At 39.6% G+C, this 19,844-nt stretch overlaps 3 protein-coding genes across 12 annotated transcripts in view; 2 read left to right on the forward strand and 1 right to left on the reverse strand.

Moving 5' to 3' along the window:
• Positions 1 to 15: 15 nt before the first annotated feature.
• Positions 16 to 9,669, forward strand: fam161b (FAM161 centrosomal protein B). Of its 4 annotated transcripts, none has more exons than XM_079691959.1 (9): positions 16 to 96; positions 1,012 to 1,234; positions 1,307 to 1,824; positions 3,121 to 3,431; positions 5,052 to 5,170; positions 5,266 to 5,433; positions 5,552 to 5,651; positions 5,730 to 5,884; positions 6,130 to 8,694. In XM_079691959.1, the coding sequence occupies exons 2-9, from the start codon at positions 1,023 to 1,025 to the stop codon at positions 6,209 to 6,211; spliced, it is 1,665 nt and encodes a 554-aa protein (XP_079548085.1). In that variant the 5' UTR covers positions 16 to 96; positions 1,012 to 1,022; the 3' UTR covers positions 6,212 to 8,694. The 4 variants fall into 4 exon arrangements, with proteins under 4 accessions (XP_079548085.1, XP_079548087.1, XP_079548086.1 ...); XM_079691960.1 differs by lacking the exon at positions 6,130 to 8,694 and adding an exon at positions 9,199 to 9,669 and having other exon boundaries at positions 50 to 266; XM_079691958.1 differs by having other exon boundaries at positions 52 to 266.
• ngb (neuroglobin) lies at positions 8,841 to 12,293 on the forward strand. 3 transcript variants are annotated; one of them, XM_079691965.1, is made up of 5 exons: positions 8,841 to 8,979; positions 9,097 to 9,330; positions 9,769 to 9,877; positions 9,975 to 10,094; positions 10,199 to 12,293. In XM_079691965.1, the coding sequence occupies exons 2-5, from the start codon at positions 9,233 to 9,235 to the stop codon at positions 10,349 to 10,351; spliced, it is 480 nt and encodes a 159-aa protein (XP_079548091.1). In that variant the 5' UTR covers positions 8,841 to 8,979; positions 9,097 to 9,232; the 3' UTR covers positions 10,352 to 12,293. The 3 variants fall into 3 exon arrangements, with proteins under 3 accessions (XP_079548091.1, XP_079548090.1, XP_079548092.1); XM_079691966.1 differs by having other exon boundaries at positions 8,846 to 8,979; positions 9,175 to 9,330; XM_079691964.1 differs by having other exon boundaries at positions 8,844 to 9,330.
• A 3,783-nt stretch (positions 12,294 to 16,076) lies between these two features.
• The window catches only part of tmem63c (transmembrane protein 63C), a 29,476-nt gene continuing 25,708 nt past the window's right edge, over positions 16,077 to 19,844 (reverse strand). For all 5 annotated transcript variants that reach the window (XM_079694759.1, XM_079694761.1, XM_079694760.1 and 2 more), the window contains one exon: positions 16,077 to 19,461. In XM_079694759.1, coding sequence (XP_079550885.1) covers positions 19,234 to 19,461 — 228 coding nt within the window. In that variant the 3' untranslated portion in view covers positions 16,077 to 19,233. The remainder of the gene's footprint in view (positions 19,462 to 19,844) is intronic.

Here is a 19,844-nt window from a genome sequence, read left to right on the forward strand (position 1 = left end):
TCGCGGCCGCCGTCGTTTCTGCTTCTGTCCACAAACAGTGCTCATGCTACCAAAACTGAGGAGAGTGTGTTGGAGAAGATACTTGTTTTCTCTCAGGTGTAGTTAACTCTTGTTTTACTCTTTATTTCAACAACAGTCCTCTTTAGCTTAGCGAATAAGCTCCAGTGAGTGTTTTTAGCGGATATATAACGTAGACGTTAGCTTGCTCAAAGTTACGTTCGGAAGAATACGCCGAGAAACACTTCCTAAAACTCGTCTTTTAGCAGGTTGGCATATGATTATTACTTGTATTTATTTAACAATATTTTTATAAATAGAACGAAGCTTAGCATATAAGTGTTTTAGTAAATACGTTTAGTAACGTAACTCAGGGAAAGCTACTAAATCGACTTTATATTATATTACTGCCAGACCTAGGTTGAGAACGCAACGATCTGGTTACCACGGTAACCCATTACCACACTGTAGGTGGAGTTGTCAGCAGGTCTCATGTGAGTTGTTAAAAAATAGTTGTAAAAAATAAAGATTTTGCTATAATAATTAACTTAATTTAACCGTTTCGAAAAATGTATTAGATACATTTAATATGTTATGTTGAACATTGTGAGGAAATATTGAAAATGCCAATTACAACATCCCAGAAAAACCAATAAACACTTATATCTAGGACCCAAATATATTCACATTTAAGAAGCTGAAACCAAGGACTGTTTTTGTTATTGCACAAGAATATTACTTAAATTATCTTAAGTCCTTTAAAAAAAAAAAAAAATCTTTCTGTTCAATTTCTGCTCTTATTTAAAATACAGTTCAACTGTTCAATATAAGAAAATGCCCAGAGATCAAATAATTGAAAAATGATAACTGAGTGAGTAATGTTAATGTGTGTTCAACTTTTTGTTGGGATTTTGTTTAGACAAATAGATCAATGGACTACGCATTTAAACCCTAACTCAAACAGAACAATGATTAGTTAACAGAAGTAAACGACTCCTTATTTTCATGTCACAGCTCTCAGAAATATGCCAAAGTTGGAGACCTTGCTGGAAGATGGACTCAGATCAGAGTTAATGCTCAAGCAGCATCTGAAGACCCTGAGTGAGACCCTCAGGCAGCAGCTGCAGGAGACACAAAGGAGACAGAAAGAGGAGCTTGAGAGGAGGATTCATCAGAACTCTCTGCTGTCAACAGATGTGGACCCAGAGTCAAGAAATGAAATCAAGCATCAGGCCAAGTAGGTTTCCTAAATGTATTTTATATTTAGTCATCCTTTTAATACATTTATTTTCTCAAATACCTTTTTCAGACATTTGGGAATGAGGAAATCTTCCTCTACCTCTGCCCTGACCTCAGGCAAAGAGACATTGAACCATCTTAGGCAATCAGAGAAGTCATTTTCTCCAGCCTGTCTTTCTTCAAACTGGAAGAGCGGTTCAGTCAGGGCTTCCAGGCTGGCTCCTGCTCGGACACAGTGTGAACGGTTTGCTGTATCTAAAACAACACAAGAGATGAGAGAAGATGAGGCCATGGCTGAGTGTCAGAGGAAGTTCTGCGCTCGCCCAGTGCCCAGCCACGTCATCGAGCCGCTCTATCAGGAGATGATGGAGCTGAAGGAGAAGGAGAGGAAGCAGGGCCTTGAGCACAGGAGGGACTTCTGGCTCTCTAGTCAAAGACCTTTCAGCTTCCAGGAGAAACAAAAGGAGAAAATGGAGAAGCTAATAACGTTGATAAACCAAAACACAGAAGATCAGAAAACCAAGGCTGCTGCTGTAAGGAAACCTCCTCACAAAGAGGTCAAAGACCCATCTGATTCATGCCTGAAAGGTGGGTCTTCCTTGATTCATCAAAATTCATAGTATACAGTAGCATATGCCCTGTAGAAACTAAGCCTTTTTATAAGCATTAGACAACATTCAAACACATGTTGTTTTACTTGTTTTGTTCATGAATTCATAGATAAATTGAATTTGATCTAAATTTGTATCAAAGAAGTTGCTGAAAATGTGTCTTTACCCAGTGTTTCCCCTATATATACTGTATGTATGCGCGCCGCTGCTACGGGGCGCCACAGGTACCAAAAAAAAAGTACATTAAAATAATAATCCATGGCCACACAGCCTCTGTGAGCGAGCGACACAGAGAGAGAGAGAGAGAGCTAGAGAGAGCTTTAACTATTTAATATAGTTGAAAAAAATAAAGTAAGAAATCCTTCCAATGCGTATAGGACAGTAAAAAAACTGTTTAAAAGGGGAGTGATTAGTAATATGCATAAAGAAAAAGAAAGAACACTAACTAGGTAACATAAGATAAGAATAAACAACTTTAAATGATTTGTTGTTGGTTGTGATTATATTCTAAAGATGTTTGGATTATTGAAAAGTATACAGCTCCCTTTCATATGAGTGTTGAGAGCTGTATCCATAAATTCATTTTGTGCTCAAAGTGCACCAGATTGATGCACTTAACTTCCCGGGGGTGCATGCCTCCGGACCCCCCTAGAGGATGTGAGGTCCACCCCCAAATAAAGCAGGTTAAATAATTAAATTGCATACATTTTATTTTGATTGTTTGTTATGTGGATGTGTAGTATTTGTGTTACTGTATGTTCAATAAAGGTGATTTAGCAAAATACACTTGTAGAGCATCAAGAGCCTTTCTTGTGCTGTCAGAGACATAGAAACATATTGGCGGGGCGCACTTCGCACACACAAAAAAATTCCACGCGCTCCGCGCTCACAACTTACTAGCCCGCGTGCCTTAGCACCGCTGCTATGACTCCATCCTAGGGGAAACACTGCTTTACCATTTCACTTCTTAATTCATGGTCACAGTCAGCCCTATTAATATTTAAACCAAAATGTACCAATGTTGGCTTCTCTGTAGCCTTTACAAAACAAAAGCAAAGTTATGACATTTATTATTAAGAGAATAATTGTTTATGTTGTTTATATAATGTTATATTGGATGCATACAGTATATCTGATACACTAAGCGTCTTTGAGCATTACGAAAAGTGCTATAAAAATACCATGTATTATTATTATTATTATTATTATTATTACTATACTGTTGAGTGACATGACTTACTCTTCTGCATCACCTCACTGTAATTCCGTGCAGACCAGGAGCTTGGCAGACAAGTCCCCACTCAGACGGCAGTGCCACATGAGAATCGTACCGTGTCAGGCAGCCCCAAACTCCGCACCGCTGAGCGCAACAGGAAAGAAAAGTTGGGTTTTCTGGATGAGAGACCCAGCTTCCAGCCAAAAATCCTCCAGCGTGTCCCTGACTTCAGCAGGCTGCACAAAGCCTTGCAGACAGAAGGGCTGAGAAAATCTCAGAGTAAAGATATGCTAAAATGTCAGCCCTTCTTTCTGAGGACATCAGCTCTCCCTGCAAGGCAAAGTAGGACCAGCCCTGAAAAATCACAGGTAAAACACATCATATACCACAGACACCATTTTAAGAATATGTTACAATTGTTTTATTTGCCTATTTTAACTTGTTTCGGTTAAGAATATGGGCTTATCTTTTTCAGTCTCTATTGTTTTTAATCTTTTGCTTTGAAGTTTTTATCCACATTTCAATAATCCCCTGTCAATCTATGGGAGGTAGGTCTGAGACTAATTAATAACTTTTGCAAAAAATATTACATAAATGTCTTTAAGGGCCAGTATCTCTCGAGGAATTACATAAGAAGACATCAAGGACTCCAACGCACCAGGCCCAGATGGCTAAACATTTTAGTTTTACATTTCTCTGTTCGATGCATGGCTCAAGACACATCCACCCACCACTTTGTCATACCCTTCCCTTTTTAAAAAAAATTAAAACTTCACATGTTCTAGATGACAAACTCATTACCTAAAGCCTTGCTCGTTTATATAAAAGCCTAATGGGAACAAGAGAACCGTTTTGCCAACTGTACAACACTTTGTTGTGTCTTCCTGCGGTCCCTCAAAGACGTTTTTATGTCATAAAATGTGACAAATAACTTTGACCTGGTCACATATGACTCTCTATTCTGTGTCCTTGTTTGATGGTTAAAGATGTATTGCATTGGTTAAGTTCTTGTGGGGCTATGTGTTGTTTTGTTGGTCCCGTTCAGACCAGTCCCCTCAGTTGTGGAACAAGAGAGCTATTTCAAATATGTTCAGTGGGTCCTCTTTACAGAGGGAATATTCAGTTATATTTTTACTTCTTCACCTCATAATTTATCAAGTTCAACTCAAGCTTTTCTTTTTTAGACTCGTCCCCATTTCGCCAAGACCATCCCTATACAGTACATGTTCCTAGAAATGTGTCTGGGTGTATGATTCACATGAGGGCATTTCCGAGCAGAATTAAATATAACAGTAATTTCATAAGAATAACAGTAATTTACACTAATCCAAAGTGGTAGAAGGAACTTTGTGATCAGTGAAAGTTCCTTCCTGCCATCCTTTCATATAATTTTTCACTCTGCCCAAAATTATACAATTACCAGAGATCTTTTTATATGAGCTATGCCAATCATTTTTGGGCAAATTCCTCTGATTTGACTAATACTATATATATACTTGCCACATAGTACTTACCAATGTTTTGAGTGTGGCACTTAAAAAAGCTACTTCAGTCACATTATTTGTAGACTAACATCACCTAGTCCAAAACAAAGAGACTCTGAAAACACAACTCTATTTATTTTGAATATCATAGACATTAGCACCAAACTGTGTCATCTCAAAGACATGTTACTAATTCATCTTTGCCATGTTCTGTGAATGTTGATGACATTTACTGTATTGATAGTTCATGCAGTAATTGATGAAACAAAAACATAATGAAGTAAAGAGGAAAAAGAAAGACATTTATTATAACTGATATGGTTAGAATTTCCCTCTCAAACGATGTATTGTTTTTGCCAGGCTTTGTCAGTCTCTCTGATTTGGCATGTCTATACAAGGCCTTCATAAATGCATCTGACTTCAGTCTACACACTGATGATATGTGGTAAACTAATATATTGGCTTCTATTTCAGCTAACAAATGAAAATGTTTCTACTTCACAGCTACCTACAAAAAGTAATATCAGCAGAAGCAAGTCACTTGGGGCCTTAACATCCCTGTCTGCAGACACACTCCCCACATATATCACAGATGCTGCAAGGAAGCGCTGCATGGCCATCAGGTGAGTTGGATTATTTTTGATATTTCTTTGGAATTGTATAATTGTATTCCTCTTGGTTCTACACACTAAATAGGTCCATCCTCTGACCTTCACAGAAAGTCAATGGAGATAAGGGATAGCAAGAATGAAGAGAGTGCCGAGTGGTTGAGGAAGCACCAAACGAGGTCACAGGCCATGAAGAAGACTATCACTCTCCATGCCAAGCTGCTGGACCCACACGAGAGCTTGAAAGAAGTGTTTAATGACAAACTTCAGCACCATCGGTGAGTACTGGTTAAGTGAGCCCGTTGTTCTCCAAATGTTCAACCTTTGCAACTCGCATCACAACAACCACACGCGCCTGCCGCAGGAGCTCAAACTATAATCTTCTCTTTCATGAAGAGAGGCTAACCAACAAAGGATGAGAGACTACATGAAGGAGTTACGGGACATGAAGGCACGAGTTAGCGAACGGCCTTATCTCTTCGAACAGGTCAAACAGGTGAGTTATAAACTGAGAAGATCACATTGCGTTGTGAATGATGTTCCCCTCATAACTTTGAGTTTCTTTTACTGACAGAAAAACGCAAAGGCTCACGCAGAGCAGACATACAGGAACACGCTGAAGACAGCTGGTTTAAAGGAGCAATTTGTTGAGGAAAATGGAGAAGTAGGATCTATATCTGAGGAGGATTCAGACGAGAACTGCAGCACGGAGGAAGACCTTCCCAGAAGGTATGCAGAGGGAGTATTTTAGCAAGTTTTGTTCATTCAATATGTAATACCACTTTTTCCGGTAAAATCACGAATAGCACTAGTGCTTGGGAGCCTAGGACTTCTTGTGGTTTGGTCATATTGCATTACATAATTTTCTAAACTTGCCCTGCAGTCTTTAGTGAAGAAAGACCCATACTGAAGCCAAGTAAAAGTTCAATGTAATTACCATACAGACATTTTCTAACCCAACATGTCTGATTTAGGGAGGAAAATGTAGACGTCGGGGAGAAAATTGAAGATGTGGAGGAGAAGAGCGTGAAGTCCAAACTGGAAGAAATGCCATGATCAAAAAGGTCAAGGCGGCAAAGCGTTTTTTATGGCCTCTCCGCTACAAAACAACTCTGTCCTCAAAAATGATTTATGTTACGGCTAACTATCGGCACCGAGCATTTGATAGTTTAGGATGTGCAACTGCAAATTATGAAATAAAAAAAAGCATCTAGATTTTACAATCATGATTGTTAGTAGAGTAGTTTAAAAGAACTGTGTATGTTTATAATACATTAGTATTATATAAGCTTTAAGTATACTTTGTCTGTATGATCTCCATTATATGTCAAGCAGATACAAAAATTGAGACTAAAAAGCATTTTATTTTATGACAAATTATGCTACGAATATGAACACTGTAATTGAGAGGATGATGAGCACTTGGTCACCAGAATAAACTGATCAAAACAAAATGGGGACACCCACTTTGTCTGTGAAACTAAATTGTGTTTACCCACTCTAAAATAAAGATTCTTCCGAGAGCCATACAAAAATTATTATAATTTTTCCATGAGAAATGTAATCTCTTTGGCTCCAAGTTGTATTTTAAACAATTGAATAAATGTGTCTTTAAATTTGTCAGGTCCTGTAAGGACACTTAGCATCTGACATGGGTCTTTCTGGGATGGTTGGGGTAAAGTTCCCAGTTGTTTCTCCAGCCACAGTGTAGCTAAACAAACAGCGCTGACTGTGCACCTGCCTTCACAAAGACCAGTTCAGTGCTCCGCTCCCAGCCCAGAGACCCACATCAAATGCATTTGCACACTGCCCTCCACTGCAGCTTGTGCTTGGATAGCAGACTTCTAGGAATTTTTAGGAATAATTTTCACTGACAAACCACATGGGAATGTCTGTGAAATGTATACTGTATAATTATAATTAAAACGTAGTCATGGAGACCATACCATACCATATGGTTACTGTCTGTAGGCTACTGTGTCACGTATGAAGGCAATGTCTAATTTGTCCCAAGGCAACACTATCAAAGACTTAGATTGATATTTAATTTAAATATATTATATACAATTACATGTGCCATGTAATTGTGCCAGACTCCTCTCTAATTGAAACCACAAGATTAATTTTGTATAATTAAAGCATTAAAGCCAAAATGTTGCCACATAGTAATTCTGGATGTAATAAATAATCCCTTCAGATCTCAAACATCACATGACGAAGCTTCAAGGGCTCCATCCTGTCAGGTTGTCATGGGAACACAGTTTACCCCCCCCCCCCCCCCCCCCCCACACTCTGCCTGGTAGTCCCTGAGGAGAGCGCTGCGCTGTGCACCTTTGATTCCCCCGGAGCTCAGCTAAAAACAAAACCAATCCCTCCCAACTTGTTAGATAATATCCAAGAGAGACGCCTGTGACATCTATTTAAACAAACTGCGGTTCCTCCAATGTGTGTGGAAGCTCAGAGAAGCAACAAACACATCTCATTTAGATTAATGAGAGGCTGCATGCTCGGCCACCAAATGGTAGGAGGAGTGGCTCTACTACAATATAATTTCTCCTAGGTGGTGTGTTCAGGTCTTTTATTATTGCAGCCGCTGTAAGACATAAAAATTCCCACACATTTGATTCTGTAAATGCAGGGGTTGCCCATGTAGGCAGCTTAAGAGAAGACACACCCTAGATCAGATGATATAGGCCTCAACAGGACTTCACTGTCACAATGCCAGACACTTTCTGATCCTCACATTACTTTTCTGCTTTATTACCCTCCCATGTGCCCTTCAGTGACCCCGTGTTGCTGCTGTTCCCATCATCTGCACACCTTTTTCCTCCTCTTCATCAGCCTAGTAGTTTGAATACCAGATAGGGCTGCACAATATGAGGGAAATGACATGTTGAATATCGCGAAAATGATGATACCTCCGATAAATAAGCAGTTATTAAAGTGTATTGCTTGTTGAATAAAAAAAAAATGAATGGAAAACTTTTCCAACATTCATACTTATCATCAATGAAAAATGTAACTAAACCCAAAAAAGATTACATTTAAAATACACTTTCTTTCAAATAAAAAAATCAGTGTGCAATTTCGTATTCTTTAACGGTGTGTTTATTGGGTACGTTGACATTGCGAGGATAAAATAGATATTGTGCTGCCTTTACATTCTTGTATTTTCTATTGTGCTTCCTTGTCCCGCTATTTTCTCTGACTGTCAGAGTTTTCAAACTATTGTGAATTCAAACGTTTTAGATCCCCAGCTTGTTCTCAAAGTCGTGCGTTTGGATTCAAACCTCTTTAAAACTGCCTTAAAACAGACTGAATGAAAAGCTTCTGTTGTATTTTCTCATGATTCTGTTGTTTATCTTCTTGTTGAATTGCATTCCCTTAATTTTAAAGGAACAGTGCAAAGACTCCTTATCTAGTAAATTGCAGAGTTGTCCTCATGTAGAGTCTCTGTACACTTCAGTCCTCGGTTCACCTGCAGGAGGAGCTGTGGCTCATTGCAGCCTCTCTGGAGCAGAAGAGAGAGATCCCTCTTTTTCTCCTTCAGTGGCATGAATAATATCCCCAGTGCTGGAGAGAGAGAATATCAAGAGGCAAACGGGAAGGGGAGAGAGATAGCAGCCAGTGTGACAGATAAGAGCGTGGCAGAACTTGTCTCCCTGACTGCACCGTGGGGCTGGGGAAAGAGAGAGCAAGTGCACCAGAGTGTCAGGCAAGGCTGCTGTCTGCACACACAAACACACTCACACACACTCAAACAGAGAGACCCCTCAGCCCGGGTGCACCAGAAGAAGTTCAGAGAGAAGACTGACTTCAAGAAGGTACAGTATGTGTGTGCATCTCTAGCCGAGGACTCCTGTCTCCAACAGTTGTGTCCCCCTCTGTGGAACTGACATACCAGCTTTGTGAAACTCATGATGCTTCACTTTGTTTTCCAGGTGGGTTGGCGGAGGTTTCGTCTCTGGATTACCTCAAATGTTATGGCTTTCCTCAAACTGAGTCTTCTTGTCCTGTAGAAGAGTTGTGTTTCTCCCCTCCAGAAGAACTTGCCTCGTGTTTTGATCCAGAGGGAGGATGGAGAAGCTGTCAGAGAAAGACAAGGAGCTGATACGAGGCAGCTGGGAGAGCCTGGGCAAGAACAAAGTTCCTCATGGTGTCGTCATGTTTTCCAGGTAATCTTTTACACACATCAGCAGCATTCATTTGGAATTAAGCAGTAAAGTAACTTGTAAGTGAAGAAACCTTAATTTTCCTGTGCAGTCATCCTTATTTCATTAGCATTCATTCTAATAACACAGGTATCCTGCTGTTTTCTGTGTTGTTACTTAATAGCTGTGGTGATAAAAAATATTTGTCTATGTAACACAGTTGTGGAGAGAGATTGAAGCTGCACACTTTCAGCATGCACGGACCGGAAGCTTGACTTGTTGCTTGGCGACAGACTGCAATAATCCACAATTTACTTTGAGACAGCTGCCACTAAAACACAGACTATCCGGAGAGAACTGTAGATGTATGATTTATAGATGGATTGTGTGTTTGTGTGGACGTTTTGCATCCCATGCCGTGTGCATACACCTGCAGAATAGTGTGGTATTTGTCTGTGGCAGACTGTTTGAGCTGGACCCTGAGCTCCTCACTCTTTTCCACTACACTACAAACTGTGGCTCCACACAAGACTGCCTCTCCAGCCCGGAGTTTCTGGAACATGTTACCAAGGTGAGCTCCGTTCACCGCAGTCACCACTACGAGTATACAGTTTGTACTACGGTTTAAAGCACTTTCTCTGTGTGTGTATTTGCATGTGTCTGTGCAGGTGATGCTTGTGATCGATGCAGCCGTCAGCCATCTGGACGACCTTCCTTCCTTGGAGGACTTTCTGCTCAACCTTGGGAGGAAGCACCAGGCAGTGGGAGTCAACAAACAGTCATTTGCCGTAGGAACAACATTTCATATCGCAACTTTAAGAAAAAAGCAATTTCACATGTCAGTGAGCTGTGAAAAAATTGTTTGTTTTTCCCAATTGTGTGTCCTTTTCAGGAGGTGGGTGAGTCCCTTCTCTACATGCTGCAGTGCAGTCTGGGCCAGGCCTACACGGCACTGCTGCGTCAAGCCTGGCTCAACTTGTACAGCATTGTGGTAGCAGCCATGAGCCAGGGATGGGCCAAGAACGGGGAGGACAAGGCCGACTGAGGCGCACAGCGGGGGGCTGCTGAGCAGTTGCTGTCAAATCACTCAACATGGTTGCCATGGAAAAAGGTTGTGTAACTTGCAACATTGTGGCTTTGGCTGCTGTACATTGGCTCTGCGTGAGGTTGCATACTGTAGCGAATGTATGGTGTGGTTACAATTGGAATCAACCAAGCGCAGGGTTTCTTTTCTTTGCTGTGGATGTTTAGCTACCAGACAATGCTGCTGTACAGCTGCGAGGAGTTTGGCTCTTCTAAGTCTGGACCTGTAATCAGAGCGCCTCAAACTGAGAAACAGCAACAAGGATAACTGTTGAGTCTCTTTGTATATAATGGCTTTGATATATCTACTCAAATAACAGTGGCTGTAGTGGTCTTTGTGGTGTGTCTTAAAACAGTTGCACAATTGTGAAACACTAGACATTATTTTTAGGCATCACACACTACTAAAACTGTGATGGTCACAGCACGGCAGCTCTATCTAACTGGAACACAGAGATACTTTACAAAACATGCTCAAAGTTTTGGGACAAAGCAATGTGATTTTTAATAAGCATATCCTATCACCTTAATCATAATCACTGCTGTGTTTTCTATTGATATTATACATCTTTACACCTACTTTTGTGTGTGACTTTGTTATGTAATATTTATTGATTAAAGATGATATTCAATAGATAAACTGACAAGAACTGTTACCCTCTGATAGCTCTCTTCTGAGATCTACGACTGTTAAGGCACCCACACGGTGTGTGAGGCTCTCCTCTGTAGAGGTTGTGATCATTTCAATAGGCTTCAGCTGACTGTTAATCTCTAAATTATAGACTGTTATGTTTACTCTTTACTTTGGGAGTAAAATAATTATAACATTTTTGTTCCTTGGCTTTTTCCAGCCATTGTTAGTATAAAGTAGTTTTCTTGTATCGTAGGCGCTTATTTCAGTAATGCTTATTAACTGTGTTGTTGTGGCTACAGAGTATCACCTCCGCTTTAGAGGTGAGGATATGAAAAGTACTTCTACATGGAAGTAAATATTTATTTTGGATGATGAAACAAAGACAAACTTTATTGAAGATTATTATTTTTCCTTATTACCACATTACAAATAATATCGTGATACTAAATGCTGACAGAGTGTAATATGTGTGTGTTATTATTATCATCGCTGCCATAACACTGTATGTATCATCCTCAGCTGTTATTGACATTCATGGTCATAATGCCAAGTAACTTAGCAACAGTGCGCCAAATATTAGATAATAACAACATACAACTGTAAATCCAAGCTGCTGATATGTGGTTATTATCGCTTTAGTCTGAGTTTACATCTATAAAGTTTATTTTTATATTCTGAAATCTACGTGTTGTTAAAGAGCATAGATTTTTCTTCAAATGTGATATACAGTATACCCTCACAAATATAATACATAGTGTGGATTTCCAGTTAATTAACCCAAAATGGCAAATGTTCTGCTTTTAATTGGGTTTCATTTAGTGAAAATATAGATGTTATCACCTTGAAAATGTGCAATCAAAGCAGAGTTAACTATTGAAATATGTTATCCCTGCCTAGTCTGTTCACTCTGTAATGTATAACCCACATGTGCAATGTTATTTAACTGACTGTGTATGTGATGTATTTGTGCAGGTTGTTCTCCATGTTTCTGTTTTACCTGACACTAGGTCTTGTTTAGCAGGCATCTGATAACTGGCATGTTAACATCCAGCTCTGTACATAATGGTTGTGTCCCTGTCTACCTCATCATTATCAGCTGCTATTGAACAGCGATGACTTCACCTAGTTATCCTTCTACCAAAAACGCACAGTAGTATTTGAGTTAATGCAAGCACGCACTCTTTGTAAACTGGGTTCTATCTTACACTTTAAAGAATAAAACATGTTGTGTGCTTACGTGGGACTTAATAAAGTGATCTTTGTGGATATTTTACTGCTAAACAAGCTCAGTGTGTGTTTCTCTCGCACTCAGGTTGTTTGTCACAGACTGATGATGCTTACAACATAATGGTCAGCGTTTGAAATCAATCACACCATGCCTGATTTGCTTCCCACTGACAGCCCATCCCATATTGTTACATAAGATCCAAGCGCCGAATGGCTCATCGCCCTTGGCTACTGAGACGAGGGCAACTTCAGGCACATCAGCCCACTTACTCATGCAACTGCACAATGTCACAGCAAGATTGTTTACTGATTTTCACAAAATCGTGAAAAATTTAACTTATGAGACATTTCGTTTTTGCAATGTGGACTGCTTTTTCTCCTCCAAAAACAAATCAAATCCTCATATTGTAGATGTGTCTGTGTGTTCCTGCTAGTTTTCGTGTGTCCTATAGGTGAAGCTGTACCGCAGTAATGAGAGAAGTGAAGAAGGGAGGGTTGTTGTAATGAGTTATCCGAATACACGGGGCTCATTTATCCCATATATACAATTTGCGTGTATCATTGTTAAAGTCACATCCATGAGCTGGCTGTCTGTTCTGCTGTGGCTGACATGGCCTTAATCTGCCTCTGCTCTCCCAGCAGAGAGTCTGCTGTATGTATCGGCTCCATGCTGCATGTCTCTCTTCAGCCTGAGCCACAGTTGTCCGGTCACTGGGCTTCATGACTGGCCCCAACCTCTCAGGTCACCAACCAATGGTTGGATTACAACGAAATTCAAGCTATTAATTAAATTACAACAAGTGTTTGGTAATTCATAATTACGCCACTATAGCTCTGCAGTCTTACCTTGTAGTGCACAAGGATTTGCTCTGAAGCCATGTCGTGGTCTTGAGAGGTGTCTGCGAGAAAAGACAAACACACATTATTTTTAGAAAGTCTGCAATGTGTTTTGGAATGAAGAGGTATTGAATGTTGTCATGGCAACTGTTAAGTGATGGTCCAGAGTCGTGTGTGTGTGCACATTTGTTTTGGAGGAAGGAGAAAGGAAGCGGAGTATTACTCAATCCCTCACTTATCCTAGATCACACAGTGGACAGTGACTGTGCGTAAAGGCTGAGGCTTATGAGGTTTTGATCGGATCACTGCTGGGGTCTGCAACAAAGCCAGCCAAGCATCTACCACAACAGCGAGAATACGCTGTCTGCTACTTCCAACTTGAAGAACAACCAGTAAAACAATAAGGCTCGGTTTATTTATATATATTTCAGATTGTCAATATAAGACAGAAATGATGCCCATGTCTCAATACTCTCTGAATATCCTATCCTCTGGTTTATCAAACCCATTTGTTCATACTGAAAATGTTAACAACTGCATAGCTCAGTTAACAAGAGATCTGTCATTTAACAGTTCGCCTGGGGATCGTAGTTTTTAACAAACGTTTACTATTTCTTTAGGACTATTCTCAGCAGTGGATTAATACACATTTGGTGTCTTTCAACTTTTAAAGGAGGGCTTTCACCCACGTTTTTCAGTCATCTCTCCCATGTGAGACTAAGGCAACATATACAATTTAATCTATGCAGTCATCAACACAGGCTGCACAAGCTCAAGCGCAGTTCTTTAAGTTTATTTTCTTCCTTTCTATGCATGTAACTACACTGATTGATCAACACTCAATACTGTGCCTGAATGCATCGTGTGTAGTGTAGACACAGATGGAGGACGGAAAGTGCTTTCCCACCAACTAACATGCTTTTTTTTTAATACAGGCTCATTACACATTGTTTGAAAAGGTATTTGTGGCATGCATGTGGAGTTCACTTGAAATAAACTATGCCTGTGGTCATGGTAATGAAGCAACATGTCAACCAATGTAACAATGAGTCATTGATGTGTCATTTTCAGGCAAAAACGAAGCTCTATAGCACGGAGGAATAACCAATATCCGCCTTTAGCTTCCCACACAATCTTATCCTAAAGGTACAGAGAATCAGTTCCATCAATTATTGAAGTCTAATTTTTGATTTACTTTGAAAGCTTGTAGTCCAAAAATATGACCATGATATGTAAGCAAGTGAGCTACGCAGCAGCCATGTGCTGCATCTCCCGGTGTTATATAAAACTGTTCTTAACACTTTCTGCCTGGATATAATGAAGAAGGCATTTTTTACCTGAGACATTTTGATCTCCTTCCAAGTTTACAAAAACAAACTCATTACAAGGTTCAGATTGAAAGGTTAAAAATATATTGTAGTAAAACACTATTTCAAAGGTCAAGGGTAAACTTTACTCCGAAGACAAAACATGAACAACAAGTATTACCGGGCTCAACATAAATGAAAATGTGATACTTAAAACTGAGCCAAAATCCATCTGCTGACAGTGATTGTGAGATTGGATCAAAGATCTTGCATGGATATGGTTGTAATATTGAATGTCAACCGCTATTTCTCTTATACATTTGTTGAAAGACTATGGTGAGAGATCCGGAAGATAACAAGTTCTAAATTGCGATGAGGCCTACTTTAAATGAAAATATTATGCAAATACTAAACAACGACAACTTATTAAGCAACATTTGCATGCTGAAACAAACCCATATGGGAATAACAATATGTTTGCTGAGGCACAGATTTTTTATTCTAAGCATCTGGGCAGGAGAAGGGCGAGCGACGGGCCCTGCACCCGGAGGAATTCTCCTTTCACTGAGAAGCATGCTCTCAGCAGTTGCCACGGGTGACAGGGGAAATGTCAGGGACTTTTCTTTCTTCTTGTGTTACTCTTAGCAACGGAGAAGCAATATAACGGCAGGCATGTTATGGTGTTTCCTTACAAACCCTTTTACTGCAGAAAAAATGACATCCATGTTTTTTTTCTGAAGAAAACGTACTAGTACAACACTTTGCTGGAACAGCATCCACTGTTGGCACTGTGGTGCTTCCATTTTCCAATGTGGTTTGGATAAAAGCAGATGCTCAAACAATTAATTGCCCCATCCAGACTCAGATGTGGTTTCAAGGACCAATGAGGCCTGCTGTGCAGAGGCCTGTCCCCAGGCTAGTTTGTATGCAGACACACTGCTTCAAACACTAAGCTAACATGCACCTGCATTCATTAGCCACCTCTCCCACATTTTGTTAAAGGAAGAAATCTTGTCTGTGATTTTCCGTGGGGAGACAGTTGGAACAAGGAAATGGGACTGTTGATGTATCGTTACTTTTATGCATAGAGTACCATAAGAAGACTGATACTACACTCTCATGTTGGTATGGTAAATATTTCAAATGCAACCAACAACAGATTAGTTTAGCACCAGGAAACAGAGGTAAACAACTAGCATGGCTTTGGCTCTAAATGTAACAAACGACAGAGATATAATGTGTCAATAAGCAAACATTAGAGATACTGTTTTAATTTACCTTATTAACAACAAACTAACCTTTTTTACCCTTTGACAGTCTGTGTAGCATCCAGTCTGTGTGCTAAACTAAGCTAACTAGCTGCAGAGGGTAGGCCTAGCTATCCGTATTTAGCATACAAATACATGAATGGTTTCCAAACAATCTCTTCATCAAACAATCTCTTCATCTTTTTGCGAGAAAGCAAATAAGCTAATTTAATGAGAATAAAACTATTACTTTTAAAGTTCTAACATAAATAATACACTAGCACTTTAAGCACAATATCCTATGGACACTACCTAAAGGCATCATGTGCACATTCACTCTTGCACTACAGCTAACCACATGAAGTGTGGCTCACTGCCTCTCAAGAACCCTTCATCAAAGACAGAGGAGAGAAATAACGACTTCATGGCACAAGATGAGTGGATCAAGCTGAATTAATTTTAATTTCAGATTACAGCACTTCACTTTTGACAGGAAAACTCATAGACTGACATAGATCAATCTCAAAAGCAGCCTGTCCCCTAACCTCAACTTTAGGAGATATAACAACCCACATTTACAGCAAGCTCACATATAATGTATGACGTAAAGTATTTATGATACACACATTTCATACTGGTGGACATGTCTGGAAAGCAAATGTACTTTCAAATAGACCTTGGATGTCTGACAGTAGTATATGAAGAGACATGACACAATAGTTAAGCATGAACATAGACAATCCCTCCTTGAGTGGCCGTTAGAGTTAAGAATATCCTAATAAGTTTTATTTTGTATTTTCAAAGGAAAGTGAATTTAATGATCTGTGTAACAAGCTTCTAAAAGAGAAACCCACAGGACATGTTTGTATTTCACAGTCAGAAATGTGGAGATGCTCTTTGATGCTTTTTTTCCAAATAGATTTTACATCAGGATTCTCTGCACTGACCACTTCATTCACTCTCTGCTGCCAGCTTTCATCTCCTTTATACAGCATAACAAATTACTATTAGGTTTCTTGTAAAATTGAGCAAATAGATTTAATTTTATGCAATGATATGCCATGATGTTTATGAAAGTACAGCTGAAAAAAATATCAAATCACAGGCAGCTTACGAAATTATGAATACACTATAATAACTCAGGACACAAAATGTACTGTACTAAAAAGAAGCCTACCTTTCCTGTACTGAACAACAGTGCCGTCACTGTTAATCAAACAAGTTAGAATTAAGATGTCCAAAGATAAATCATATACAAGGAAAACTTTTGAAAAATACTCTATGATCAAAGAATACAAATGCTGAAAACTGAAAATGTTTTGATAGAAATTAAGAACAAGGCACCAACACGGACACAATAAAAACATCCTTAAAAAGCTGCTGAACTGCAGTGATGTAAAGAACAACCGGAAGAGGGATTTTGATCGCATCAAATGGTCTTCATCAACATATAAAGTCTGCTCAGTTCTCCTTGACTTACAGGATTTCAAATATCTTATTAATATGGGCATCTTTATGACTTCTCTATGTCCATGTTGCGACATACATTTACCATTTTAATACCCTTAAAAGCTAAAAAAAAAAGGATAGCAACCTAGTGCCAAGAATGTTTCTCATAGCGATCTGCTTACTGCTTGTATATTGAATAACAGAATGAACTAACCATTGAATGAAAATCACTACTCTGGGTTGTTTTTGTTGTGTTTTCATCTCTTAGATGTTTCTCCGCTCTGTAGTTTTCAGTCCATGCAGCATATTTCAGGCCATGCTGGATTGTCACACGAAAGGGAGTGTTTTTGTTCAAGGCACAGCAAGAGACATGAATAACAAACAACAATCAATTTACATTCAGTTTCAGGAGAGAAAAACTTTCATCCCTCGAAAAAAGGACATCAAAATAACCCTAAAATACACATTTTGCAAACATACTGACTGACAAATAAAACAAGGAAATAAGCTCGTGTGAATCTTCTCCTGGAAATGCATACCTAATTCAACATAACATGCAGTTGAGTGTCACACATGGGTTAATGCAACGGAAAACAAGTTAAAGTATGGTAGTGCCTGAATTGTACTGTTTTTATTTGTATTTAGGACAAATATCTGTGATAGACGCTGAACAAACAAATTCAAATAAAGGATTTTGAGCTATTATGGCAAATTATTATTAGTATTTTTATATAATGGCATCATAAGGAACACAGTATTTCAAATAATGGAAATGTAAAATGAATAAATTACGGTACTCAAAACATTTTGAGAGACAAGTAAACTCCAAGGCATCATTTCAATAGGTTCATTTGGGGAAAACACCCCATTTACTTTGAGTAAGATAATAGATAATAAGGGTCAATACCACACGCATGTCTGTCTGTTAAATTTAGAGCTATTGCCAGCAAGCGTAGCTTAGCATGAAGACTGGAGTCTGTCCAAAAGTTTAAAAAAATACCATCATGCACCTCTAAAACCCATTGCTATGTCTTATTTGTTCAAACTATAAAAAATGGAGTAAAACTACACTTGAGTTTTCTGGTATCAACAAAGACATACTATCTCTATCTCTTGCCAGCGCTTTGCCTCTGTTTCCAGTCTTTGTACTAAGCTAAGCTAATTAGCTGATGTCTGTAACTTCATGTTGACTATGCAGACATAATAGTTGCATCAATTGAAAAAAGGTTGAACCATTACTTTAAAACAAATAAATAAAAACAATGCTGTTAGATCACATACACAGTTAAAACAGAATAACAAAGAAATACTCTGATTAAGACAGGACAGCTCTGCTAATCCGTAAACAATCTCCATTCGTCTTCATCCCCAACCCAAAGCACAATATCAATGACACCAAAAATACTGTAGCAAAAATAGCAACCTTAAATTGATAGTTTACAACAAGCTTCAGGTACAGTCAAGCTGCTTGTGCCTCCTTGGTGAGAGTGTTCAAATATATTACAGTAGTCTCTGAGTTACATTAGGATTAGGCCCTCCGTCTGTCTGCTCTCTCACTGCAGATGGCTTCACAACTAGCTGCCCTCACCCTCAGCCTTGTGAGCTCCACCGCCGAGGAACCAGATTTCACCCGTGCCCAGACCACACTGTCAGTCTGCCGGGGCAAGCCTGCTCACACCACCCACACTCATGGGAACTTTCACCTCCGCTCATGTCCAAGTGGCACAGCATGGACAGAGTCTCTCTGATAGCAACCCAAAAGCATTTCCACCCCAGTCACTTTTGTTACTTCACCTTACCTTTTTAACTTGCAAATGAAGCCATACACGAAGCTGGGATCCCTGTCATGGAGCAATCAGAGAAAGTAAATTGTACACTAAGGGATATCTATTAGTTTGATGTTTGGGTCCAGGTGACAGGTTCAGAATATGTTTGTATATTTATAGTGATGTTTACATGGACCCTGCTCCTGTATTTGTTCCTCTTCTGGTTCTTTATTCTTCCTAAGCGCAGTCTGGTCTCGGGGGTCTGAGGCAGCAAAGTTGGAGTCTGAGGTCAGAAGCGAAAAACGCAGCTTTGCAGCATTAAGCAATCTGTGTTCCCCAGGTGAAGGACGCATTGAATCAGCTTGGGGGATTTGGTGTTACTGGAAGCCCACAGTGCTGTCCATGAGTGGGCTGGACAAGTAGGGGACTGGCGGGTCTTGGAGCTCAGTCTCAAGGGTTTGGGTGTTTCCTTCCTCACACTCTTCTTCCGCCGGGCCGTGGCTTGAACTCTGGGAGCTCGCCATGGCGCCGTAGCTGTGGTGGGCCGGGGAGGGCATGGGAGTCAGAGCCAGCTCTGGCTCCAGCAGCACGGACGCCACAAACAGCTGAGGGAAGATCAACATAGAGTTAATGACGGTGTCACCCAGTGGATCACTCGCGGAGTACATGAGATAAAAGCATGTTGTAAACATGGGTTTGTTTAGCTACCCTACACTTACGATGTAAAAACTTTCACTAAGATAAGATCTCAACAAATTAATAGTACTGAGTTTCCATGCCCCAGGTCAAGTTTAAAGCAGGAGTAGCCTAGTAATCTTTAGGAGACAATTTAACCTACATGGTCTGAGGATCTTGCAGTCTTTCATTATTCCTTTTTCCTAATCTACTGCAGTTTACATTATCTATCTTAGTTTATATTTTAAATATCTGTAAAGTAAATAAGGCTGTTGGATAAATGTAGTGGAGTTGAAGTTAAAACAACATTATC

The sequence above is a fragment of the Notothenia rossii genome (assembly GCF_949606895.1).
Source record: "Notothenia rossii genome assembly, chromosome: 7".
Classification (NCBI taxonomy): domain Eukaryota; kingdom Metazoa; phylum Chordata; class Actinopteri; order Perciformes; family Nototheniidae; genus Notothenia; species Notothenia rossii.

Coding starts and splice junctions, on each gene's coding strand:
- ngb (XM_079691965.1), top strand. CDS start 9,233: ATGGAGAAGCTGTCAGAGAAAGACAAGGAGCTGATACGAGGCAGCTGG. Junction 9,331..9,768: donor GGTGTCGTCATGTTTTCCAG/GTAATCTTTTAC, acceptor TGTCTGTGGCAG/ACTGTTTGAGCTGGACCCTG. Junction 9,878..9,974: donor TTCTGGAACATGTTACCAAG/GTGAGCTCCGTT, acceptor GTGTCTGTGCAG/GTGATGCTTGTGATCGATGC.
- fam161b (XM_079691959.1), top strand. CDS start 1,023: ATGCCAAAGTTGGAGACCTTGCTGGAAGATGGACTCAGATCAGAGTTA. Junction 1,825..3,120: donor ATCTGATTCATGCCTGAAAG/GTGGGTCTTCCT, acceptor AATTCCGTGCAG/ACCAGGAGCTTGGCAGACAA. Junction 5,652..5,729: donor TCTTCGAACAGGTCAAACAG/GTGAGTTATAAA, acceptor TTTTACTGACAG/AAAAACGCAAAGGCTCACGC.